The 24,644-nt window shown below is 39.6% G+C and overlaps 1 protein-coding gene across 1 annotated transcript in view; it reads left to right on the forward strand.

The window, feature by feature from the left end:
* Positions 1-24,644, forward strand: part of LOC150089465 (uncharacterized) — a 1,372,165-nt gene that overhangs the window by 656,310 nt on the left and 691,211 nt on the right. The window contains exon 31 of the mRNA XM_090389992.1: positions 2,685-2,783. Within this exon, the coding sequence (XP_090246118.1) occupies positions 2,685-2,783 (99 nt within the window). The remainder of the gene's footprint in view (positions 1-2,684; positions 2,784-24,644) is intronic.

The following is a 24,644-nucleotide window of genomic DNA, read 5'->3' on the forward strand; positions in this document are numbered from 1 at the left end:
CCAATCTCATTGTCCTACTCTATACCCGCTACAGCAGATCTACAGCCTTCTTAAAATAAAGCCTCCAGACTTGTGTGCAGTATTCAAGATGCATCCTTACCATTGCCTTTTAAAATGGGATAATCACTTCCATTTGTTCCTGCTTACAAAGTTCCTGTATATTGTATAGAAAACTCCATGCGCTGTCTTGCAGCCCATCTACATTGCTCAGAGAAATTCATATCCCACTGCACAATTACCTGAGGTGTTTTTCATTTTCTACTGTTCTGAGTGTAGTACCACACAATTGGTACTACACTCAGAACAGTAGTACCACACAATTGGGAAGGCACCTCCGTAGCCAGGTGGGCAGGAGCAGCAGTGTGTAGTACACGCTTCTTGATTAGACTGGGGTTCGAGCCCATGACCACCAAATATGGAGGATGCGGAAAGGTCAGGGAATGACCACCGCATATCCCTGGAGCAATTTAGCTTTAGTTGCTAATGCTCCTAAAAACCAAATAACAAACCACACAATTGGTATGTTAATCTGGAGTTACTGCTATCTATGTGCAGTACCTTGCATTTATCAATTAATCTTCAGCTGCCTCATCCCATACTTTCTCAGCCTTCAGCTTCATATTTTTAGATATTTCTGAAGTAGCTTAACCTGATTACTAACCTTAACTGTATTAACCACCCTGCCAACCTTTGTATCAACTGCAAATAGATATTAAGGCTGATATACCTTCATCAATATCATTAATAAATATAGAAAATAACAATGATCCTGTCACTGAACCCTGGGGCACTCCAATAATAATATTAGTCCATGAAGAGCATTGTCGATTAATGACCACTCTCTGTCTTTTCCCACCCAACCATCCCTTTATCCATAGCAGTAAAAAAAAAAGATAAAGTGCAGCCATTATCAACCCACTGCAGGATGGAAGCCTCCTCAACAATTCATGCTGAGGAAAATGGACCATAATCTGCCACGCTGGTCCAGTGTGGGTTGGCAGATCGACCGTATTCAGTAGTCAGGGGCTTGAACCCCGGTCTACTCAAAGAGCATGTGCTACTGCACTCCCGCTCCTGACCACTCGGTAGCAGTACCTTGCCCTTAATGCCATATTGCTCCAGTTTGTAAAACAGTCTTTTTTCAGAAAAAGCTTTCCTGTAATCCAAGTATATGATATCAAAATTATTTTTTGCATCCAGTTCCTTTGTCACTGCATCATAGTATCCAATCAAATTAGTCAGACAAGATCTCCCTTAACAAACCCATGCTATGACTGAAGTAAATTGCACTCCTGTCTAGATGGTCCTTCATCAGGGGAGGTCATTGTGGACCTTCCCTGAATCTGAAGATGCTCTCATAATTATCACTAGTGGTTTGCTTACCTCCTTTGCTGCCTCCCTTAATATAATTTTCTAGATCCCATCCACACCAGGTGACTTTTTCATGTTGAGCTTCAATTCTTCTTCCACATTCCTTTCAGTTATCACAAAATATTTTAGCTCCTATTAGATTCTGAAGAACCTGTGGAATTTCTCTCAATAAAGACACTCTCATGCATGGATGTAGATGCAAAATACTTTTCAGTTTGTAATCAACTTGTGCAGTTAAACCATTGTCATCAAGTGTGCCAATGTAATTCAACCCTTTTCTTCTACTGTTAATATAAAGAATGCTTTGCTTCATTTTTTGGCATTCTTTTCCAGAGACTTATTTTAATCTGCTTTAGCTTGCCTAACCTCCTTTGTTACTTGATTACAGACTAGTCTATATCTACCGTAGGCTTCTGTATCACCAGATAATTTATATGCATTCCATGCATTTTCCTTCTCAGCCACAAATTTCATTAGTTCATCTGACATCCATTTAGGTTTAAGCCTGTAATGGTATATCATAGTTGGTATGAAAAGCCTAATAGCTTCTACGATTACTTCCCTGAATACTTACTTACTGAAAACTTACTTAATTATTTGAAGGCTAGATATACATTATGATGAATGAATTAAAAGAGAAAATGACCAAGCCTATTTAGAAGAGTCTAATGAAGTAACTGCCTAACAGTTGCTTCTTTGACAGATATGCTTTGATTTACTTTTTATTTTTTATTTGATTTTCTGTTTTGAATTCCTTTTTAGTTGATTTTCTGTTTTGATTTCCTTTTTATTTTTTATATGGTTTTCTGTTTTGATTTCCTTTTTATTTTTTATTTGATTTACAGTTTACCAAAATATTTTTTGGTAACTGTACTCACTGAAAATAAAACCTTTGTGTAGCAAAATGTGTAAAAATATGACAGTTAGGAAATTTTTTGTTTTGGATAAAAAAAAAAACTGTTGTTTCTATGATTTTTTTTACCTTGTTATGCAATATAATATTAGAATAAGAATAAAATAAAATTTTGAAGTTTCCCCATTTTAAATTATTTTTGGTGCTTTTTTTTTTTCTGCAAAATTGGTAATTTGATATGTTTGTTAAGAATGTTTATATCTGATAAATTGAGATTTTAGAAATCTCAATACAGAAGCCACTTGTATTTGTTAATAAAATTAAGGAAAAACCTTAAACATATTTTATAAAATTCAAAATTAAAAATTGTAATCAGTGTAATTTGTGACATATAAGTGTAACCTAACACACTTATTGCAGGATATTTTGTCTTAATATTAATTAATTCTTTATGCTTTAGGGTAGTACAGGGGAGCCAGGATCTCCAGGCCCTCAAGGAGATCAAGGTCCATTAGGCCCACAGGGCCCAAGAGGGTTTCATGGACAGTCAGGACCACCAGTAAGTGTTAATTTGCTATTTTAAATTTTTATGCGCTCAATTTACACTAAACAACACTGCATTGAAAGAAATCTTCAAAACTTAACAGAAATAAATCAGACTTTTCTGAGATGGTATTGTATCTTTTGATTTAATGCTTTCAATGGTTGCTGGATTTTTGAAATAAAATAAAATAAATATATAAAAAGATAAAAATAAAATACAATAAAGAAGGATTCATCTGTTGGGACTTAATCTCATTGGGATTGCCACACGCATCTGAAAAAACACTTCAGTTAATTCCCCAAACCCACCATCAGGCTGGCCTGAAAAACTGTGACTCTGAAAACAACAGTGGTGTAAAGCACCTATCAGCCACCCATCACTGAAAGATAAAGTTTTGAAAGAACTTGAACAATGCACCAGTCTTTTCTGTTGTGGAAGGGAAAAGATTGCATTATGAAAGATGCTCAATGTTGGGACTTAGTGAAGTTTCTGTGTGAAACTTATCACATTTCTCTTCCGAACTTTTCAGTAATTTGGAAGTGAAAATAGTTTTATTTTTGCTCCACTTTGCAGTATGTTATCTTTCACTTGAAATTCTTTTGTACTTTACAATAAAGATATTTTTATTATTTTTTTGGCTGATGCAGCAAAAGCCCAGGGCTTCTTCATACTTTACAACTAATACTAATGAAGTGTTTTATTTCCTAGTATTCTGAAGCAATGCATCAGAATACTAGTGTTTTATTTCCTAGTATTCTGAAGCAACGCATCAGAATACTAGTGTTTTATTTCCTAGTATTCTGATGCATTGCTTGAAAGTTAATGTAGGTACAATGATGCAAAAAGTTTATCAAGTTGTAATAGAGATCTAAATTATTTTATGATAACTGAGAGGGATAAAATGGAAGAGAAATTGTTGAAGCTGGTACATAGGGATGGATGGGACCTATCCAATGATATTAAGAGATGCAGCAAAGGAGGTAAGCAAACCTTTAGCCCTAAGTATGAGAGCATCTTTGAATTTGGGGATGGTCCCTGTGGATTGGAGGTGTGCAAATGTATCTGCACTTTGCAAAGCTGGATCAAAGAGTGACATGAGTAATTACAGACCTCTTAGCTTAACTTTTGTTGCAGAGAAAGTAATGGAGTTATTGGATAAAGAAGTAATGCAGACCATCTAGACAGGAATGTAGTAATATTGTTGTCACATCATGGATTTATTAAGGGGCCAATCTTGTCTGACCAGTCTGATTGGATACTCTGATGCAGTAACAAAGGGATGCAATGCAAAAAAATAATTTTGACATTATATAATTATATTTCAGAGAAGCTTTTGATGCCGTTACACATAAATGACTGCTGTACAGACTGGGGCAGTATGGCATTAACAGCAGTTTATTGCTATGGATAAAGGGATGGTTGAGTGGGAGGAGAAAGAGTTGTTATCAGTGGGCACTGCTTGTCTTGAACAGATATACCCTGTAGCTCACATCTGGTGAGTATGGGCTTGGCACACCCAGGGTACTGAGTTGAATATCATCGTTATTCTTTTTCTTGGTGATTCCTTTCTACTTCTCTCTCTCTCTCTCTCTCTCTCTCTCTCTCTCTCTCTCTCTCTCTCTCTCTCTCTCTCTCTCTCTCTCTCTCTCTCTCTCTCTCAGGGTAACTTGGGAATTTTTTTGGTTGGTGCAGCATGAGCCTCAGGCTTCCTTGCACCATAATAAATAAAAAAAAGATGTTATTATTGGAGTCTCCCCTCTCCACTGGCTTTAGTGCTTGCTCTATTGTTGTTTCCTATATTTATTAATGATATTGGTAGAAGCTGGTGAATAAAATTTGCAAACACATCCACCACTTCTGCTCAGACGCAATAGGAGAAGTACATGATGAGAGCATTGTCAATCATTTTTTAGCCTTGGTGAGATTATGTGAGGCTCATGGGGTAGAATTTTTCTAAAAGTAGTCTGTGCTTGTTAACAGTAGACTGATTTTACCAGGATGGGATACTTTAACAGAAGAGATGCAAGAATATTTGTTGATGCTATCAAAGCAGTATTAGGTGGATCTGAAAATTGCTAGTTTTGTCATATACATAAACTAATAATAGGTAAAATTGATTCTTGCACTGCTTTTTTCAGGAAAATTAGGACTGTGAAATAAGGAGTGGGAAATTACTGGGCATGCTGAGGGGGAGGGTCAAAACATGATGACCCCCCCAAGCAGGCCTAGATACCATTCCTTATTTTTCAGTTTTCCTGTTTTATCATTCAGCCATTTCTTCCTGCCTTGTGGCATACATGTCGTGCTGACAACTGGTAAATGTGAGAATTGTATGGCATTAATTGGTACTGCAGGTTCATGTCATACAGCCCATACAAAGAACTACGTCAACATGGGTAAGGGACATGATCTCATGAACTTCAAAAAAGGGATGATTGTTGAGAACCGGTTGAAGGGTTGCAGTATTATGGAAACGGCAAATCATGTGGGCTGTTCGTAGAGTGCTGTAATTAAGGTATTCCAAGAGTGGATGGTTAATGAGCAGAGCAGCAGTTGCTGGGCCAAAGTGGGCACCCACACCTCACTGATGGTCATGGTGAACATAGGCTGTCCTGCATTATGTGAGCTGGTAGGCAGAAAATGTGCTTTGACTAACCAGGGAGTGACCAGTGGTGTTTCCAAGACCATGATCCAGAAAACCCTCCTCTGGAGTAGGCACCCAGTCAACATACCGATGCTTATAGTAGTGCTACCCATCACCAATGATGCCTAAAGTTTACATCTGAATGCGGAGAGGAATCACTCTGATGTCCTGGTCCTAAAAAACACAGGTAGGTGGCAGAAGCGTTCTGGTATGGTTTCCTCTCTTGGACCCCTCTTTCCCTAGACCACACTCTGAATGCTAAAAAACTAGCTATCCATTATGACTGATCAGTACACCCCTTCATGGTGACTGTCTTCTTGGATGGCATAGGTGAGTATTCTAGGAGAATAATGTGCATCTTCATGTTGTCAGTATTGTTCAAGAGTGATTCAGCGAACACCAAAGTGACTTCCAGATTCTGCCTTGGTCTGAATTTTCCAGATATGAATCCCAAAAACATCTCTTGGATTATATTCATCGACAAGGCTGGCATTTGGATCCCCCACCACAGATTTTTGCAGATCTACAGGATGCAATCTTCGTGACATGGTACCTCCTGGAAAGTTCGGAGGCCTTACAGAGTCCATGACTTGCTGCTTGGTAGGAGTACTGGTGGTGGCTACAGTGGTCTAAGACCATTTTACTATGAAAATGTAAAACATTTTCATATTAAATTGTTTATATTCTGAAATCCTTTTACTATAAAAATGTTTTCACAGATCTCCTGTTAATTAATAATATTCTTTCTATATTCTAATTTTTAAAAAATTTTTAAATATCGACAAAATTTTGGTCATTATTTACAGACTTCCTGACATTATTGACAATCTCTACTGATCCCCAGAAGTGTGTAGACGACAGTTTGTTTTAGGCAGTTTTTAAATTATTTTTCAGTAGGACCAACTGATGATGTTACAACTGGCAAATTCAAAATGGGAAAGCTTTTTATACCAAATAAGAGATACTGTTCAAGGTTTAGACTGGATGTTCAATGAACCAATGCGACTATTAGCAGAGAAGCAAATTGCTTATTATTATTATTATCATCATTATCTTATATTATTTCTCCCTGATTGAGGGTTCCACCTCGTCATGGGTATTGCTACCAAGTACACAGGGTGGTTGTTGTTATGTCTGGTGTTACTGTTGGTCGAGGAACACTCTGATTATCCTACAGGTGTTCAGAATTGTGATTTTCTGGAGTTCCTTGTAGGTGTTCGCTTTGAGACCTATTGTTGCTACTCTGTTATGTAGGGTCTTTGGCACCATACCTGTGGTTGACACGATGATTGACTATCTATCTAATTGGGGGTGATTGGAGGTTCCACCTTGTGATGGTATTGCTACCAAGTACACACACACACAAGGTGCCTCCGTAGCCAGGTAGGCAGGAGCAGCAGTGCGTAGCACATGCTTCTTGATTAGACTGGGGTTCGAGCCCGTGACTACCAAATACGGAGGATGCGGAAAGGTCAGGGAATGACCACCGCATATCCCCGGAGCAATATGGCCTTAGTTGCTAATGCTCCTTAAAAACCAAATAATAACAACAACAACCAAGAACACAGAGTGGTTGTTATGTCTGGTGTTACTGTTGGTCGAGGAACTCTCTGACTATCCTACAGGTGTTCAGGATTGCAACTTTCTGGAGTTCCTTGTAGGTGTTTGCTGGGAGACCTATTGCTGCTAGACTGTTATGTAGGGTCTTTGGCACCATACCTGTGGTTGACACATTGAAAGGCTATCTGATTGACACGTCAATCAGATAGGTAGCCTTTTCCTTCTTGTTCACGAAGGTTATGTCCGGTCTGTTCTGCGGGATTGTACTATCTGTTATTATGGCAGGTCCCAGTACAGCTTGTTGGTTGGGATCTCTATTACTGCATGGGGTTCGTACTTGTAGTATGGTACACTTTCTTTGATCAGCTGGTATTTCCTTGCTAGCTTCTGATGTATTATCCTGGCTACCTGGCCGTGTCTCTGAGTGTACTCAGTCTGGGTGATTACCTTGCACTCCGCGATGATAAATTGGATTGTTTCTGAGGCCAGGTGGCATCATGGACATGTGTCATCAGATACTCTGGGCTACTTTGCGATGTATTTTCTATAGTATCTGGTGTTGATTACCTGGTCTTGGATGGCCAGCACGAATCCTTCAGTCTCGGGGAAGAGCGTTCCGCTTGTGAGCCATGCATTGGAAGCAGTGTTATTGATGTGATCTTGATGGAGGTCATTGTATGCCATGGAATGTCTTCTTTGACCATCTTTCTAATTTCGTTTCTTGTACTGTCTGGGCGGGAGGGGATTCCTCGCTTAGGTTGAGTGGGGTATACCACTTATCCCTCTTCCTTATTGCCTGGTGGAGTGGTGCTGTGTTGTTCTCGAATTAATCCTTCAGGTTAACTATCACTGTTTTCTGTTGCTCTATCAGATCTATCAGGCTCCTTTCTTCCTCTTTCCGAGCTATTGTTAGTCTCTCCACTGTTGACTTCGGTGGGGTTGGCGGCTCTTGGTCATCACTGTCCTTGTCTTTTGCATGGTATCTTCTAGCTTGGTGTTAGTCCAATCTATGACCCCAAAGGTGTATGTTAGTACTGAAGCTGCAAAGGTGTTTATGGCTTTAACTGTGTTAGTAGAAGTAGTAGTAGTAGTGGCATGTGATGCAAGAAAGCAAGTGTATGAGCTTATGCAGCATTAGCCAAAAAAAAAAAAAAAAATCACACCATTCCCTCCAAATGCCTGTCCAGTTCTTCCTTAAATTTATTCAACCTATCAACTTCCACAACGACAGTTCAATTTTGCTTTCAGCAGGCTTCTGAGTCTCTGATGATATTTTTAGGTCAGGCACTTCTTGATTTCCTTGTGCTCTAACTGCTGAGCCTGCATCATCCCTAGGTATTTGTAGATCTCTCCCTCTGCCATGGCTTCAATCTCTTTTTACTGTCTGCAGCTGGTAGTTTCGGTTGACTAATTTTCCCTGGTGCAATCCGTGGGTCTTGCACTTGTCTAGACCAAATTTCATTCTAATATCATTGCTGAATTCTTCGGTGATCTGGCGTAGTTGCTGGAGTTGCTTCACGGGTTCTTTCTTCCTTCTTTGAGGTTATATCCATACTTGCTGCCATTGAGCATGGTGGATAGCAGGTTGAGTGCTAGACAGAACCACAATGGGCTCAAGGCATCTACCTGAAAGATTCCTCTCCTGATGGGGATTGGCCTGGTTGTGATATTTTTGACCTTAATGGTGGTACTTCATTTCGGCATCGTTTCTCCTAGGAAGTTTTTCACTATCGAATTGACTTTGTAGATGTTCAGCGCCTCTATTAGCCAGCTATGAGGCATGGAGTCGAAGGTATTGCAGTAATCGGTGTAGGCTGTGTACATGTTTCGCCACTTCTTGTAGGCTTGCTCCATAACCGCAGCATCTATGGTTAATTGCTCCTTCCATCCTTTGCTCAGCCACTTGCATCCTTTCTGCTGTTCAGCCATTATGTTTTGGCTCTCCAAGTGGTCTGATATCTTCATGGTTATGGAGCTGGTCAGGATCTTGTACATTGTTGGGAGGTAGGTAATTGGCCTATATTTCACCGGGTTTCTTGTGTCTTCGTCTTTAGGCTTCAGATATGTGATTCCTTGAGTGAGAAACTTCAGGATTGTTTCTGGGTGGCTTATCATTCAGGTGAACTGCTCTGCCAGTTGCTTGTGTGTGCAAGTGAGCTTCTTGTACCGGTAGTTGTGGACGTTTTCTATTCCTGGAGTTTGCCAGTTGTGACAGTTCTTGATCATCTGTTTTACTTCTTCTTCCTGAATCACCCACCCTCTGATTTCTTGTACATTCTTGGTTTTCTTGTGTTCTAGTTCTATCCAGGGGCCCCGGCTGTTATGTCTTACTTCCCTGCTCCATATGTTTCCCCAGAACTCCTCAATCGTCTTCTGTCAGGTGGTCTGTTCCCTTCTTTCCCATCTTCCCTGAGAACCTCAATGAAGACCAAAGAGGCTTCTACACCTGTAGAAGCCTCTTTAGTCCTCATTGAAGATTCCATTGTTTATTTTCCCTTGGGAGCTCTCTTTGTATCAGCATAGTCTCTTGCTGAGTGCAAGGTGGTTCTTCTTCAATGTGTCCAAGTACTCTTTGTATCAGCATAGTCTCTTGCTGAGTGCAAGGTGGTTCTTCTTCAATGTGTCCAAGTACTCTTTGTATCGGCATAGTCTCTTGCTGAGTGCAAGGTGGTTCTTCTTCAATGTGTCCAAGTACTCTTTGTATCAGCATAGTCTCTTGCTGAGTGCAAGGTGGTTCTTCTTCAATGTGTCCAAGTACTCTTTGTATCGGCATAGTCTCTTGCTGAGTGCAAGGTGGTTCTTCTTCAATGTGTCCAAGTACTCTCCTATTCTCTAATTGTTTTGTCTCATGTCTGCTGTTTACACTGTCTCTCTTAAGGATGCTCTTCACTTTTCTAATTAATTTCTATCTCCTATTGCCCTGTTGGTACTGGGTCAATTTGCCTATCTTGACTCTTAATTCTTCTATCTTCTGCTGAAGTCTTCTTTCCCAAGCTGGAAGTTCCTTCTGTTTTTTGGTTCTGCTGCTGCTGGTCTCTTGTTTCTCTTCCATTAATTCTCGTGGCTGCTATCACAGCACAATACACGGCTGTGTGGATGGCCTCCAGTATTGCACCATTGCTGTCGAGGTAATGCGGTATTATGTGATGATTGAGGTGGTCTGTGACTCCCCACAAGGTTCTATTTGGCTTCTGCTTTGCTATCATATGAGTCTTTGTGGGATCCATTCATTCGAATTCTGTTAGGGCCTTCTTCCACTTGTCCTCTATTCTGGATATCATGACCTTGTCTGTTTCCATTTCAGCTGCTGTGGGTTTTATTTCTTCTTGCTCTTCCTCCTCTGGTTCTGTGGTGGTATGTTCTTCCTCCTCTGATTTCATATTCTTTATCCTTTGTAGTTGATCGCTCACGTCCCTTTTGATTTTTTCCAAGATTGCAGGAGCTATCAGGTTCTTTGTGATGATGGTCCTTCTCTGGCCCGCTATTACCTGTTCGATGACCTGAATATCCAGGAATCGTTTAAACCACTTGGTATGTAGTCTTGCCCTGTAAGTTGTCATATGGGTCTCCAGCTTCCTTATTTCGTAGTATGCTTGAATGATGTACGTATTCATTTCAATGCTCCACTTGGCGTTTTCTCCCTTCCTGGGTGGTCACAAGCGTTGGAAGCACTTCCAGTTGGTAAGGCTGGATGGTCTTGCTCTTCTCTTGTGGTAGCCATATGGGGGACAGCACCACTAGCTCCACTCTCTTCCTCAGGAGACCATCTCTGATTTTTCAAACCGACCCCTCTGCCTAGGGCCTTAATGCGAGTGACTTTATCTTGTGCCACACTCACACTCGATGCAGTATGATTAATATTTCTCTACGACATCATCCATCTATGGAGGTGGACCTGTTTAGCTTCAGCTTATGTCCAGTGGTAGTTCTCGGGAGTGATGCTCGATGGCAACCCAATCAGCCTTAGCCGCCACTCCGACCTTGGGGTAGGTAGGTCCGTTGGAGCAACTTTCACGGTGTTTATTTATTTATGAATTTTTTTTTATTACTATTAATTTATTTATATTATTATTATTCTAATTTTATTACTATTATTATATCAGTCTCCCAATGTGATGGAGCCGTGTTCACTTCCACCAAGGCGTTACTCGAACCTGGGTCCATCAGGCTGGTAGTCCAGTGTCATAGCCACTGGGCCATCGCGCACCTTATTATTAATATTTGCATGTCTCAGTTATAACAAATGAGACATGTGACTGCAATTCTGCCTAGACACGATAGGAGGAATTTTGTGATGAGAAGCTTGTCGATCAATTCAGCCCTGGAGAGATTGTGCAAGGCTCAAGGGGTAGAATATTTTTCAGCCTGGTCTGTGCTTGTTGACAGGAGAGACTGCTTCTACAGGGATGGGATGCACTTAAATAGAAAGGGTGCAAGAATATTTGCTGATGCTATTGAGACAGTGTTAGGTGGGTCGGAAAACTACTAGCTTGGGGGGATACAAGGACTGATAGATTAACAGTAGCCACTGGCAGAGGTGAAAGTGATTCTTGCACTGCTTCTATTGGAATGAGCAGAAGCCTGGAAAACAAGATGCAGGATGTTTCAGAGACTGCTGGGAGTCATTGCAGTACAAGTAAACACAAGGGTTGTGTTAGGGTAGCTAAGAATAGGAACAGGTGCATGTATACTTGCATGTACACCAATACTAGGAGTTTGGTAAATAAATTTGATAAATTTGAGGTATTGCTCAAAGCATCAAAGGTGGATATTGTTGGGATATCAGAGACTTGGTGTCACACAGATATAAGGAATGCAGAACTGGAATTTGGGGAGTACAACGTCTACAGAAAGGATAGACAGGATAGGAAGGGAGGAGGGGTTATGCTATTAGTTAAGAAACACATAAAATCCAAGGAAGTGAAGCCAGTCGACATCGCTGGACAGTGCAGTGTCGAGTCAGTTTGGTGTGACATAAGCATTGGGAGATCAAAATTGAAAGTAGGAGTGTGCTATAGGCCTAATGACTCTGATGAGTATAATAAGAAAATGTACAGTAAAATAGAGTGGGCCAGTAAATCAGAGAGTCTTATAATGGGGGATTTTAATTTCCCAGATATTGACTGGAATTTGTGGGTTGGTCACTCACACACTAGCAAGGCTTTTTTGGATTTATTCGATGATTGTTTTCTACATCAGCATGTTCGCTAGGCAACTAGAGGGAGTAATATACTTGATTTGATTATCAGTAGTGATTCTTCATGTATTAAGAATCTGCAGATAAAGGAACCACTAGGTGGTAGTGATCACAGTGTGCTAAAGTGGGATTTACTCAAAGAGGTAACTACCATTAGGGGTAAAGGGAAGGGTTATTGCTTTCATAAAGGCGACTACGATCGTCTGAGACAGTATTTAAATTCTATACAGTGGGACCAACTAATGATGTTACCAACAGCAAATACAAAATGGAAAGCGTTCAAAGAACTTATCTTGGAACCTATCAGGCTTTACATACCAACTAAGAAATATTAGCATTAGCATTAGCATTAGTAGAGGCATATGATGCAAGAAAGCAAGCTTATTCAGCATCAGCCAAAAAAAAAAAAAAAAAAACAAAAAAAAAAACACACACCACTCCCATTTCACCCCTCCGTTCGTTCGAAACACCTGTCCAGTTGAGCTTTAAATTTGTTTAGGCTATCAACTTCAACAACAAGTGATGGAAGTCGGTTCCACCAACCAAACACCCGCTGGCCAAAGGCAAATTTCCGCACATCTATCCGACATCCGTACTTCCTCAATTTGAATTTATGCCCTCTGAAGTAATTATTCTGAGCAAGATGAAGAATCCCACTGGCATTGAGCATGCTCAAACCATTCAAAACCTTATACACCTCTATCAGATCACCTCGCCGGTGCCTAGTCTCCAGACTCTGTCATTTAAACCTTGAACAATATTGTTCAAGGTTTAGGCCTAAACGGATGTCAGATGAACTAATGAGACATATGGCAGAGAAGAAAAATGCATGGGTTACATACAAATTAATGGGTGACATGGAAGCCTATGATAGATATAAGCTGGTCTGTAACCAAGTCACAAAGGAGATTAGGCAGGCAAAGGCAGATTATGAGAAATCCTTGGCAAAGAATGCAAAGAAAAACAGAAAAGAGTTCTTTACTTATGCAAACTCTAGAAGGAATGGGATGAATCAGATTGGTCCACTTGATATCGATGGTTGAACTGTTGATGATCCTGCTCAGGATGCTACCAAACTAAATGAATATTTTGCATCGACATTCACGCATGAGGAGTTGTTCAGCGAGGGGAATGCCAGAGGTGTATTCAGTTGTGGCAGTAAGCTAGATAATCTTGTAATAACTGAGAGTAAAGTGGAGGAGAAATTGTTGAAGATCAACACAAGAAAGGCACCTGGGGTGGATGGGATCTATCCAGTTATATTAAAGGAGGTAGCAAAGAAAGAAAGCAAACTCTTAGCCATAATTATGAGAGCTTCCTTGGACTCAGGGGAGGTACCCACAGACTGGAGATGTGCAAATGTGACCGCAATTCACAAAGGAGGATCAAAGGCTGACACAAGTAATTATAGACCTGTGAGTTTAACTTCTGTTCCAGGAAAATTAATCAAGGCTCTGGTTAAAGAAACACTGCAGGATCATCTAGACAAGACTTCAGTTATAGCTTGGACACAGCATTGTTTTGTTAAGGGGAAGTCTTGCCTGACCAATTTGATTGGATACTATGATGCGGTCACAAAAGAGCTGGATGCAGGGAATAACTTTGATATTATATACTTGGATCTTAGAAAGGCTATTGATACTGTTGCACATGGAACATTGCTGCACAAATTGGAGCAGAGTGGCATTGGGGGCAAATTGCTGCTATGGATAAAGGGGTGGTTGAGGGGGAGAAGACAGAGAGTGGTAATCAATGGACACTACTCATCGTGGGCTAATGTTATTAGTGGAGTCCCTCAGGGTTCAGTGTTGGGTCCATTATTGTTATTCTATATTTATAAATAATATTGATGATGGTATATCAAGCTTAATGTCCAAGTTTGCAGACGATACAAAGGTTGGCAGGGTTGTTAAGGACACTACTGACGCAATGCTGCTGCAACAGGATCTGGAACGGTTGAGCAGATGGGCTAAGAGGTGGCAAATGAAGTTTAACATTGACAAATGTAAAGTACTACGTATGGGAAACAGCAACCCTAGAGCAATGTATGAACTCTGTGGTACTACACTGACAGTGGTAGAGAATGAAAAGGATCTGGGGGTTATTGTGCAGGCAGATATGAAGTTCTCTGAGCAGTGCAGACGGGCTTCAAGAGTAGCTCATGGTGTCTTATCAATGATATACAGGAATTTTTCTAGCAGGGATAAGGAGGTGATTATTCCCTTGTATAAGGCAATGGTCAGGCCACACCTTGAGTACTGTATACAGGTCTGGAGGGCTCATTTCAAGAAGGATGTAGAGCTGCTGGAACAAGTACAGAGAAGGGCAACAAGATTAGTGAATGGAACAAAGGGTTGCTCTTACGATGAAAGGCTTAAGTTTTGCAAATTACAGTGTCTGGAGACTAGGCACCGGCGAGGTGATCTAATAGAGGTATATAAAGCCTTGAATGGTTTGAACAGACTTCCATCCCTTGTGGAAGTTGATAGCCTAAATAAATTTAAGGCACAGCTGTACAGGTATTTCAAACGAATGGAGGGGTGAAGTGGAAGTTTTTTTTTTTTTTTTTCGGCTGATGCTGCATAAGCTTGCTTTTTTGCATCATATACCTCTACTAATGCTAATGCTTCAATTAGAATGAGAAGCAGCAGCCTGGAAAGGAAGGTAATGGAGAGTTCCAGGACTGTTGGGAGTCATAGTGGAGCAAGTAAATACATGGGTTGTGTTAGGGTAAAAAAAAGTAGGAACAGGTGCATGTATACTTGCATGTATACCAGTGCTAAAAGTATAGTTAATAAATTTTATGAGCTTGAAGTGCTAGTCAAGACATCAAAGGCAGATATTGTTGGGATATTAGAAAAGTGGTGTCACACAGATATAAGCAGTGCAGAATTGGAATTTGGGGAGTACAATGTGTACAGGAAGGACAGACAGGACAGGAAGGGAGGAGGGGTAATGCTATTAGTTAAGACACATATAGAATCTAAGGAAGTGCATTGAATTGATGTTGGGGACAATGCTGTGTCAAGTCTGTTTGGTGTGCAATAAGCACTGGGAAAGGGAAAATGAGAGTACGTGCGTGTTATAGGCCTAATGAATCTGATGAGTATAATGAACAATTGTGCAGAGAAATAGAGTGGACCAGTAAAACAGAATGTCTTATAATGGGGGATTTTAACTTTCCAGATATTGACTGGAACTTGTGAATTGGTCACTCGCACACTACCAAGACTTTTGTCGATTTATTGGATGATTCTTTTTTACAGCAACATGTTTGAGTCAACCAGCGGGAGTAATACTCTTGATATGATTATCAGCAGTGATTCTTCATGCATTAAGAATTTTCAGATAAAAGCACCACTGGGTGACAGTGATCACAATGTACTGATGTGGGAATTACTTAAAGATATAACTACCATCAAATGTTACAAACAGTAAATTCTAAGTGGGAAGCATTCAAGGAATTAATCGTGGAAGCTACTAGACTTTTCATACCGATTAAGAAATATTGTTCAAAGTTTAGGCCTAAATGGTTATCAAATGAACTAATGAGACTCGTGACAGAAGAAAAATGCATGGGATGCATATAAATTATCAGGCGACGCAGAAGCCTGTGGCAGATATAAGCTAGTCTGTAATCAGGTCACAAAGGAGGCTCGGCAGGCGAAGGTGGATTACGAGAAATCTTTGGCAAAAGATGCTAAGAAAAACAGCAAGGATTTCTTTACTTATATAAACTCTAAAAGGAAGGGGATGAATATGATTGGTCCACTTGACATCGATGGTTCGACTGTTGATGATCCTGCTCAGATAGCAAACAAACTGAATGAGTATTTTTCATCTACATTCACATGTGAGGAATTATTACAGTTTGAAAATGGAAGGTTATCAAATTGTAGCAGTGTGCTTAATGATTTTGTAATAACTGAGAGCAAAGTGGAGGAGAAATTGTTGAAGTTAAACATAAGAAAGGCACCTGGGGTGGATGGGATCTATCCAGTTATATTAAAGGAGGCGGCAAAGCAACTAAGCAAACCCTTAATTATGAGAGCATCCTTGAACTCAGGGGAGGTTCCCACTGACTGGAGATGTGCAAATGTGTCCCCAAGTCACAAAGGTGGATCGAAGGGTGACACGAGTAATTACCGACCAGTTAGTTTAACTTCTGTTCCGGGTAAAATAATGGAGTCACTGGTTAAAGATGCATTGCAGGACCATCTAGACAAGACTGCAGCAATAATTCAGACACAGCATGGGTTTGTTAAGGGAAAGTTTTGCCTTACAAATTTGATTGGTTATTATGATGGGGTTACAAAGGAACTGGATGCAAAAAATAATTTTGATATCATATACTTGGATTTCAGGAAAGCTTTTGACACTGTTCCGCAGTGAAGACTACTGTACAAATTGGAGCAGAATGGTATTAAGGGTAAGTTGCTACAATGGATAAAAGGATGGTTAAGTGGGAGAAGACAGAGGGTGGTAATCAATGGGTGCTGCTCTTCGTGGACTAATGTTATTAGTGGAGTCTCACAGGGTTCGGTGTTGGGTCCACTGTTGTTTTGTGTATTTATCAATGATATTAATGAAGGTATATCAGGCTTAATGTCGAAGTTTGCAGATGACACAAAGGTTAGCAGGGTTGTTAATGACAGTCATGGCAGTGTGCTACTGCAACAGGATCTAGATAATTTGGGCAGATGGGCTAAGAAGTGGCAACTGAAGTTTAACCTTGACAAATGCAAAGTACTGCATATGGGTAGAAGTAACCCCAGAGAAACGTACCAACTGTGTGGTACTACACTTAAGGTGGTAGAAAATGAAAAAGACCTGGGAGTAATTGTGCAGTCAGATATGAAGTTTTCTGAGCAATGCAGACAGGCTGCTAGGGCAGGTCATGGGGTTTTGTCAATGATATATAGGAATTTTGCTAGCAGGGAAAAGGAGGTGATTGTCCCTCTGTATAAGGCAATGGTCAGGCCACGCCTTGAATACTGCGTACAGGTCTGGAGGCCTCATTTTAGGAAGGATGTAGATTTGCTTGAGCGTGTACAGAGAAGAGCAACACGATTGGTGAGGGGAATGAAGGGATCCTCTTACCAAGAGAGGCTTAAGTTCTGCAAATTGCAATGGCTGGAGACTAGGCACCTGCACGGTGATCTGATTGAGGTCTATAAGGCCTTGAATGGGTTGAGCACGCTGAATTCTGATGGGATCCTTCCACTTGTTCAGATTACGAACCTACGGGGACATAAGTTCAAATTAAGAAAGGACAGATGTAGAATAGATGTGCGGAAATTTGCCTTTAGCCAGCGGGTGGTTAATTGCTGGAACAAACTTCCATCTGTCGTTGTGGAAGTTGATAGGTTAAATAAATTTAAGGAGGAACTGGACAAGCATTTGGAGGGAATGGTGTGATTTTTTTTTTTTTTTTTTTTTTGGCTGATGCTGCATAAGCTCCTACACTTGCTTTCTTGCATCACGTGCCACTACTACTACTACTACTACTACTACTACTACTATCAAGGCTAAAGGGAAGGGCTTTTGCTTTCGTAAAGGTGATTACAGAGGTGTCAGACAGTTTTGAAATTCTGTACAGTGGGATCTACTGATAATGTTACCAATGTTGACTTCTATAAGGGAAGCCTTCAGGAACTTAATTTTGGAGTCTACTAGGCTTTTCATTCCAACTAAGAAATACTGTTCAAGTTTAGGCCTAAATGGATGTCAGATAAATTAATGATGCTCATGGTAGAGAAGAAAAATGTACGGGATGCATATAAAGTATCAGGTGACACAGAAGCCTATGGCAGGTATTATTATTATTATTATTATTCTTACTAGCCATATAGTGCAAGGAAGCCTGAGGCTTATGCAGCACCAGCTAAAAAAATTCCAAGTTACCCTGAGAGAGAGAGAGAGAGAGAGGGAGTATAAACTAGTCTGTAACCAAGTCACAAAGGAGGTTATGCAGGTGAAGGCAAATTACAAGAAATCTTTGTCAAAAAGTGCCAAGAAAATTAGCAAAGAGTTCTTTACTTATGTAAACTCTAGAAGGAAAGGAATGAATCAGATTGAACCACTTAACATAGATGTGTTCACTATTGATGATCATGCTTGTGTAGCTGATAAACTGAATGAGTATTTTTCATTTACATTTAGACATGAGGAGTTATTCAGGGAGGGGAATGCCAGAGGTGAGTTCAGCTCTGGCAGTGAGCTATATGATTTTGTAATAACTGAGAGCAAAGTGGAGGAGAAATTGTTGAAGTTAAACATAAGGAAGGCACCTGGGGTGGACAAGATCTATCCAGTTATATTAAATGAAGCAGCAAAGGAAGTAAGCAAACCCTTAGCCATAATTATGAGAGCTTCTTTGGGCTCAGGAGAGGTCCCTATGGACTGCTGGTATGAAAATGAATCCCAAATTCACAAAGGGGGTTCAAAAGATGAGATGACACAAATAACTAGAGACCTGTTAGTTTAACTTGTGTTTTATGGAAAATAATGGAATCACTGGTTAAAGAAGCATTGCAAGATCATTTAGACAAGACTGCAGTAATAGTTAAGACACAGCATCGGTTTGTTAAAGGGAGGTCTTGTCCGACCAGTTTGATTGGATACTATGATGTGGTCACAAAGGAACTGAATGCCAAAAATAATTTTGATATCGTATACTTGGATTTCAGCAAAGCTTTTGATACGGTTGCACATGATATACTGCTGTACAAATTGGAGAGGTATGGCATTAAGGGTAAGTTGCTACTATGGATAAAGGGATGGTTGAGTGGGAGGCGACAGAGAGTGGTAATCAGTGGACACTGTTCTTCGTTGAAAAATGTTATTAGTGGAATTCCCCAGGGTTCGGTTTTGGGCCAATTGTTCTTTTGTATATTTATCAATGATATTGATGAAGGTATATCAGGTTTAATGTCCAAGTTTGCAGATAATAGAAAGATTGGCAGGGTTGTTAACGACAGTAAACACAGTATGCTACTCCAACTGGATCTAGATAAGTTGGGCAAATGGGCTAAGTGGCAACTGAAGTTTAACGTTGACAAATGCAAAGTACTGCATATGGATAGCAATAACCCAAGAGAAAAGTACCAACTGTGTGTAACTACACTCAGGGAAGTGGAAAGTGAAAAAGACCTGGGGGTAAGTGTGCAGTCAAATATGAAGTTTGCTGAGCAGTGCAGAAGGGCTCCCGGGAGATCATAGAGTCTTGTCAATGATATATAGCAGTTTTTCTAGCAGGGTCAGGGAGATAATTATCCCGTTATACAAAGCAATGGTCTGGCCACACCTGAAGGCCTCATTTTAGGAAGGATGTAGAGTTGCTAGAACGAGTACAAAGAAGGGCAATGGGATTGGTGTAGGGAATGGGGGGGTGCTCTTACCAGGAGAGGCTTAAGTTCTGCAAATTGCAGTGACTGGAGAGTAGGCACCTGCGAGGTGATCTGATTCAGGTGTATAAGTCCTTGAACGGTTGAGCAAGCTGAATGCTGATGGGATTCTTCCTCTTGCTCAGATTAAGAAACTGAGGGGGCATATATTCAAATTGAGGAAAGACAGTTGTAGAATGCATGTGCGGAAGTTTGTCTTTAGCCAGCAGGTGGTTGATTGGTGGAACAGAATTACATCTTTTGTTGTGGAAGTTGATAGCCTAAATAAATTTAATGCTGAGCTGGACAGGCATTTGGAATGAATGGCGAGGTGAAATGGAAGAGTTTTTGTTTTTTTTTTTGCTGATGCTGCATAAGCTTGCTTTCTTGCATCGTATGCCTATGGTAAAGCTAAATTGTAGCTTTAACTAAACAAAGTGCCTGGGGCTAATAGCATCTATTTAATTTTTTTAAAAGAAGCAAAACAATAAGTATGTGAATCTTTTGCCATAATTTTGAATACATTCTTGGAGTCAGGGTGATACCTGACTTCGATTGGATTCATCATCATCAGCCATTTTCAATCCACTCCAGGATGAAGGCCTCTCCAGCAACTTTCGAGTAACTTCTGTTTTGTGAATTTCATATGTCCATCTCTGTCGTTGTCTTCCTCTTCTAGTTGTTTTCTTCTTCTAGCTCCTCTTGGGTACCAGCCCGTTATTTTCTTATTCCATCTGTCATTGTGTCTTCGAGCTATGTGTCCTGCCCAAGACCAATTTAGTTCTTTAGTTTTGATAAAAATGTCCTTTACTTGAGTTTGCTGCCTAATGCATGTATTTCTCTTCTTATCTAACAGTATAATTCGTTCCATTCCCATTCTTCACTGTGTAGTTCTCAGCTTCTCTTCCATTGTTTTGGTGAGTGCCCAAGTTTCACTTCCATAAGTCATGGTGGGGAGTATACATTGGTTCATTATTTTACGTTTCAGACAAATTGGGATATTGCTCCTCAGTATGTGACCATATTTCTTGAATGCTATCGATCCAATATTTATTCCTCTCTTGACTTCCAGCCATTTCTCATTATTACAGCTAATGACTTGTCCCAGATAAGTATACGACTCCACCTTTTCAATTACTGCCCCTTCAATCATTATATCCATTTCTGTGGCATACTTGTTCATCATTACTTTTGTTTTAGCCATATTCATCTTTAATCCAAAATCCTTACTAACTGTGCATAACTGATTAAGATTTTGCTCTAATTCTTTGGAATCATGGCTTATGACCACAATGTCATCTGCAAATCGTAAATGGTTTAGGTACTCTCTGTTCTCATTGACTCATTTCTGTGACCAGTCTAATCTTCTGAAAGCTTCCACAAGGGCAGCAGTAAACAACTTCAGAGATATTCTGTCTCTTTGTTGAACTCCTTTCTCAATTTTAAATTTCCTACTGTCTTTGTCTAGTCTAATAAAGGGGGTAGAACTCTCATATATTTTCTTCAAAATTATTATATGCGGGGTATCTATACCTTGTCTTTCCAGTGCCCAAAACATTGCTTTATGCTGTATGGAGTCAAATGCCTTTTCATAATCCACAAATGCCAGGCATAATTGTGTTTTATTGTGTTTTATATTTATTTGCTTTCTGCATTAGCTGTGACATTACGTGAAAGTGATCCATAGTTGAGAATCCTGTCCTAAAGCCAGCTTGCTCTTTCGGTTGATTCTCATTAAGTATTCTTTCTAATCTGTTAGTAATGACCCTTGTGAACAACTTGTAGATGTGGAATAACAAGCTAATTTGTCTATAATTTCCAATTTCTGATTTATCTCCTTTCTTATGTAGCAAAACTATGATTGCATTATTTCACTCCTTAGGCATCACGCCTTTTCTAATACATTTTGTGAAGAGTCTTGGAAATTTTGGTGTCATGTCTCTTCCTCCCAATTTTAACAACTCTACAGTAACTTCATCTTCCCCCAGGGCTTTCTTATTCTTCATTTTCTTCAGAGCATGTTCTGCCTCATCTGGAAGGATATCAGGTAAGTTGTATGTGTTACTAATTTGCGATCTACCTTCCCCTCTGCTGGCATCATTCCCTCGCTCCTTGTATAACTCTTTATAGTAGTCTTTTGCTATTTGAATTATGCCTTCTCTGCTATTTATAAGTACACCGTCACTATTCTTCAGTTTCAGTATCATTTGTCTTTCTGTATTACTGCTCATGGCTGCTGATTTAAATCCTTTGTTTTCCCTTAATGCTTGTTCTACTTTTCTTGTGTTAAATTTTATTTCTTCTCTGAGTCTCTAATGGCTTTGTATAACTCAGTATACTCAATTTTCTCCTTGTCAGTGTTTTTCTTGGTCTTCATTTGTCATCTTTGGTTCATCATGAAAAGTGTTTCTTAACTAATTTTTTCTTCTTTGGATTTCTTTTTACCTATAGGGTTTCTTGGGCTTTATCACTTTCAGAAAGTTGTAATATTCCTCGTCGATATCTTAGTCTTGAGAAGTCTGCAGAAGCTCAAACTTGTTCTTAAATTCCAGTGCATACTGCTTTTACTCCTCTTCTGTTATCTCAAAGCCCTTTATATTATTTACTAAAGTCAGTTTTTTCCTTTCTTTTCTTACATCTATATCAAGTGTGCATCTTACCATTGTGTGATCACTTCCAACATTTACCTTGTTCAGGACAGTAACATCTTTCACTATATGTTAGATGTCTTCTGTTAGTGAGGATGAAGTCAATTTCATTAGTTGTTAATCTGTTTGGGCTCTTCCCTGTCCACTTTCTGTTCACTCTTTAGTTGAAAAAAGTGTTCATTACTGCCATTCCTTGAGATTTTGCAAATTCCACAAGTCTTTCACCTCTTTCGTTTCTTTCACCAATTCCAAAATTTCCTATAGTTCCACTTTCTGCACTGTTTTGTCTCTTTCCAACTTTAGCATTGAAGTCCTCCATAATGATAATGTAGTGAGTTTTCTGTTCATCCAGAAGACACTCAATTTCAGTGTACATTTCTTCAACCTCTTCATCATCATGGCTCAATGTTGGTGCATAAATCATTATAATCTTTAGCTTATACCTCTTTGAAATCCTGAGTAGTAGTCTTGACACCCTTGGTGATGTACTTTTGAATTTCAAAATGTTGTTTTTTTATATCTTTATGGACCAGAAAGCCAACTCCACCTTCACTCCTTTCACTGTTTCCATTGGTGTACAGCAGATTTTCACTTGATAAACTTGTAAGTGATTTATTAATTCTTCCAGTTGGATTGGAGATGTGCAAATGTCTCTCCCACAGAGGGAGAACAAATGAAAAAGTTAGTAATTCCAATCCTTTCAGTTTGATTTCTGTTCAAGGAAAAATAATGCAGCCAGTGGTTAAAGAAGTTTTACAGGATCAACTTGATAGGAATGCAGTTATATGGAAATCACAGCATGGAATTGTTAAGTGTAGACGTCTGACTACATCATAGTAGTTAATCTGATTAACTATATGATCCAGTTATAAAAGAATTGGATGCAGAAAATAATTTTGACATAGTTTTAAACTTCATTAACCTTTTGATATTGTTTCGTACAGACTAATTTTTTTTTTAATGGAATCCCCAAGAACAAGAGGTATTAGAACCTATAGTAGTTAGTACTGTGCATGAGTTGAAGATTGAGAAGATGAAAGAAGATAATTATTGACATTATATTTGAATCTCTGTAGATTGCTATTGTCAGTAACATAGGAAGGGAGGTTGTTCCAGAAAACATGAGTTGAAGGAATAAATGAGGAAGAAAAGTTAGTTCTGTGAATTAGAAGTTGAACAGTAAAAAAGATGCTGACTGGTTGCTGCACATGTTTGGATTGGTTTGGAGGGAAGAGCAGGAATTAGAGAAGCCAATTCAGAAGAACAGTGCCCATGGAAGTATCTATAGAAAAGGCATGCAACAGAAACAGAACATCTGTGAGACAGAGAATGGAGAGATTTTGTTAGAGATGGGTCATTAATTACTCTAACTGCCCTCTTTTGAATGGAATCTAGAAGCCTGAGAGAGGTTTTGGGGGTACCATTCCAGATGTGGAGACAAGATTTCGTAGTAGCAGATTTTAGATTTGTACAGAGTGAATAGCTGTTTGGAAGAAAAATAACATCAAGAGCAAAAGAGAAAGCCCAGTTTTTTAGATGCAGAGGAAGCAATATTTACCATATGCTTATGCCTAGACAGAGATTAGAAGTCAAGAGTAATCCCTAATAGAGGTATGTAATCTTATCTAGAAATTTGAGTGTCATCAAAGATAGGCATAGGAACAGAATCCTTTTTGTCAGATATAAGATAACAACTAAGTTATTTTTGCCCCACTGGAAAATTACCTGGAAGAATGTCATTAATATACAAGAGGAAAAGATTTGGAGAAAGAGCCAAACCTTTGGGAACATTAGCGTTAGTGGTGAAGTTAGAAGACAGAGAGCCATCTACCGTTACATGCAGTGGGTGATGGTGCCTCCGTAGCCATGTGGAAAGGAGCAGCAGTGCGTAGCACACGCTTCTTAATTAGACCGGGGTTCGAGCCCATCACCACCAAATACGGAGGATGTGGAAAGGTCAGGGAATGACCACCGCATATCCCGGAGCAATATGGCCTTAGTTGCTAATGCTCCTAAAAACCAAAAACAACAGCAGTGGGTGATCAGAGAGAAAACTGGTTACCCAATTGTAAAAAAAGGTTGGCAAACCATAAGATGGAAGCTTATTTAAAAAACATTTCTGCCAAGCACGATCAAAAGCCTTCGAAATGTCAAGAGCAACTGCTTGAGTTTTACCAAACTTTTCCATTGAATTTGTCCATAGATAGATAACGTAAGCCAGAATATCCCTAGTTGATTAACACTAATGGGATCTGTACTGGTGATTATTTATCAGATGGAAGGTCTCTAGATAGTTTAAGAGTTGTTGATTAATAGCTTTTTCCATTACTTTAGAAAGAGTAGAAGTAATTCCATTGGGATGATAATTGGATGGGAGGGATTTGTCCCCCTTTTTAGGAACTGGCTGGATATGAGCAAATTTCCAAGCAGAAGGAAAAATAC

Source organism: Mastigoproctus giganteus, chromosome 2 (genome assembly GCF_048544385.1).
Source record: "Mastigoproctus giganteus isolate SK-2022 chromosome 2, ASM4854438v1, whole genome shotgun sequence".
NCBI classification, from domain to species: Eukaryota; Metazoa; Arthropoda; class Arachnida; order Uropygi; family Thelyphonidae; genus Mastigoproctus; species Mastigoproctus giganteus.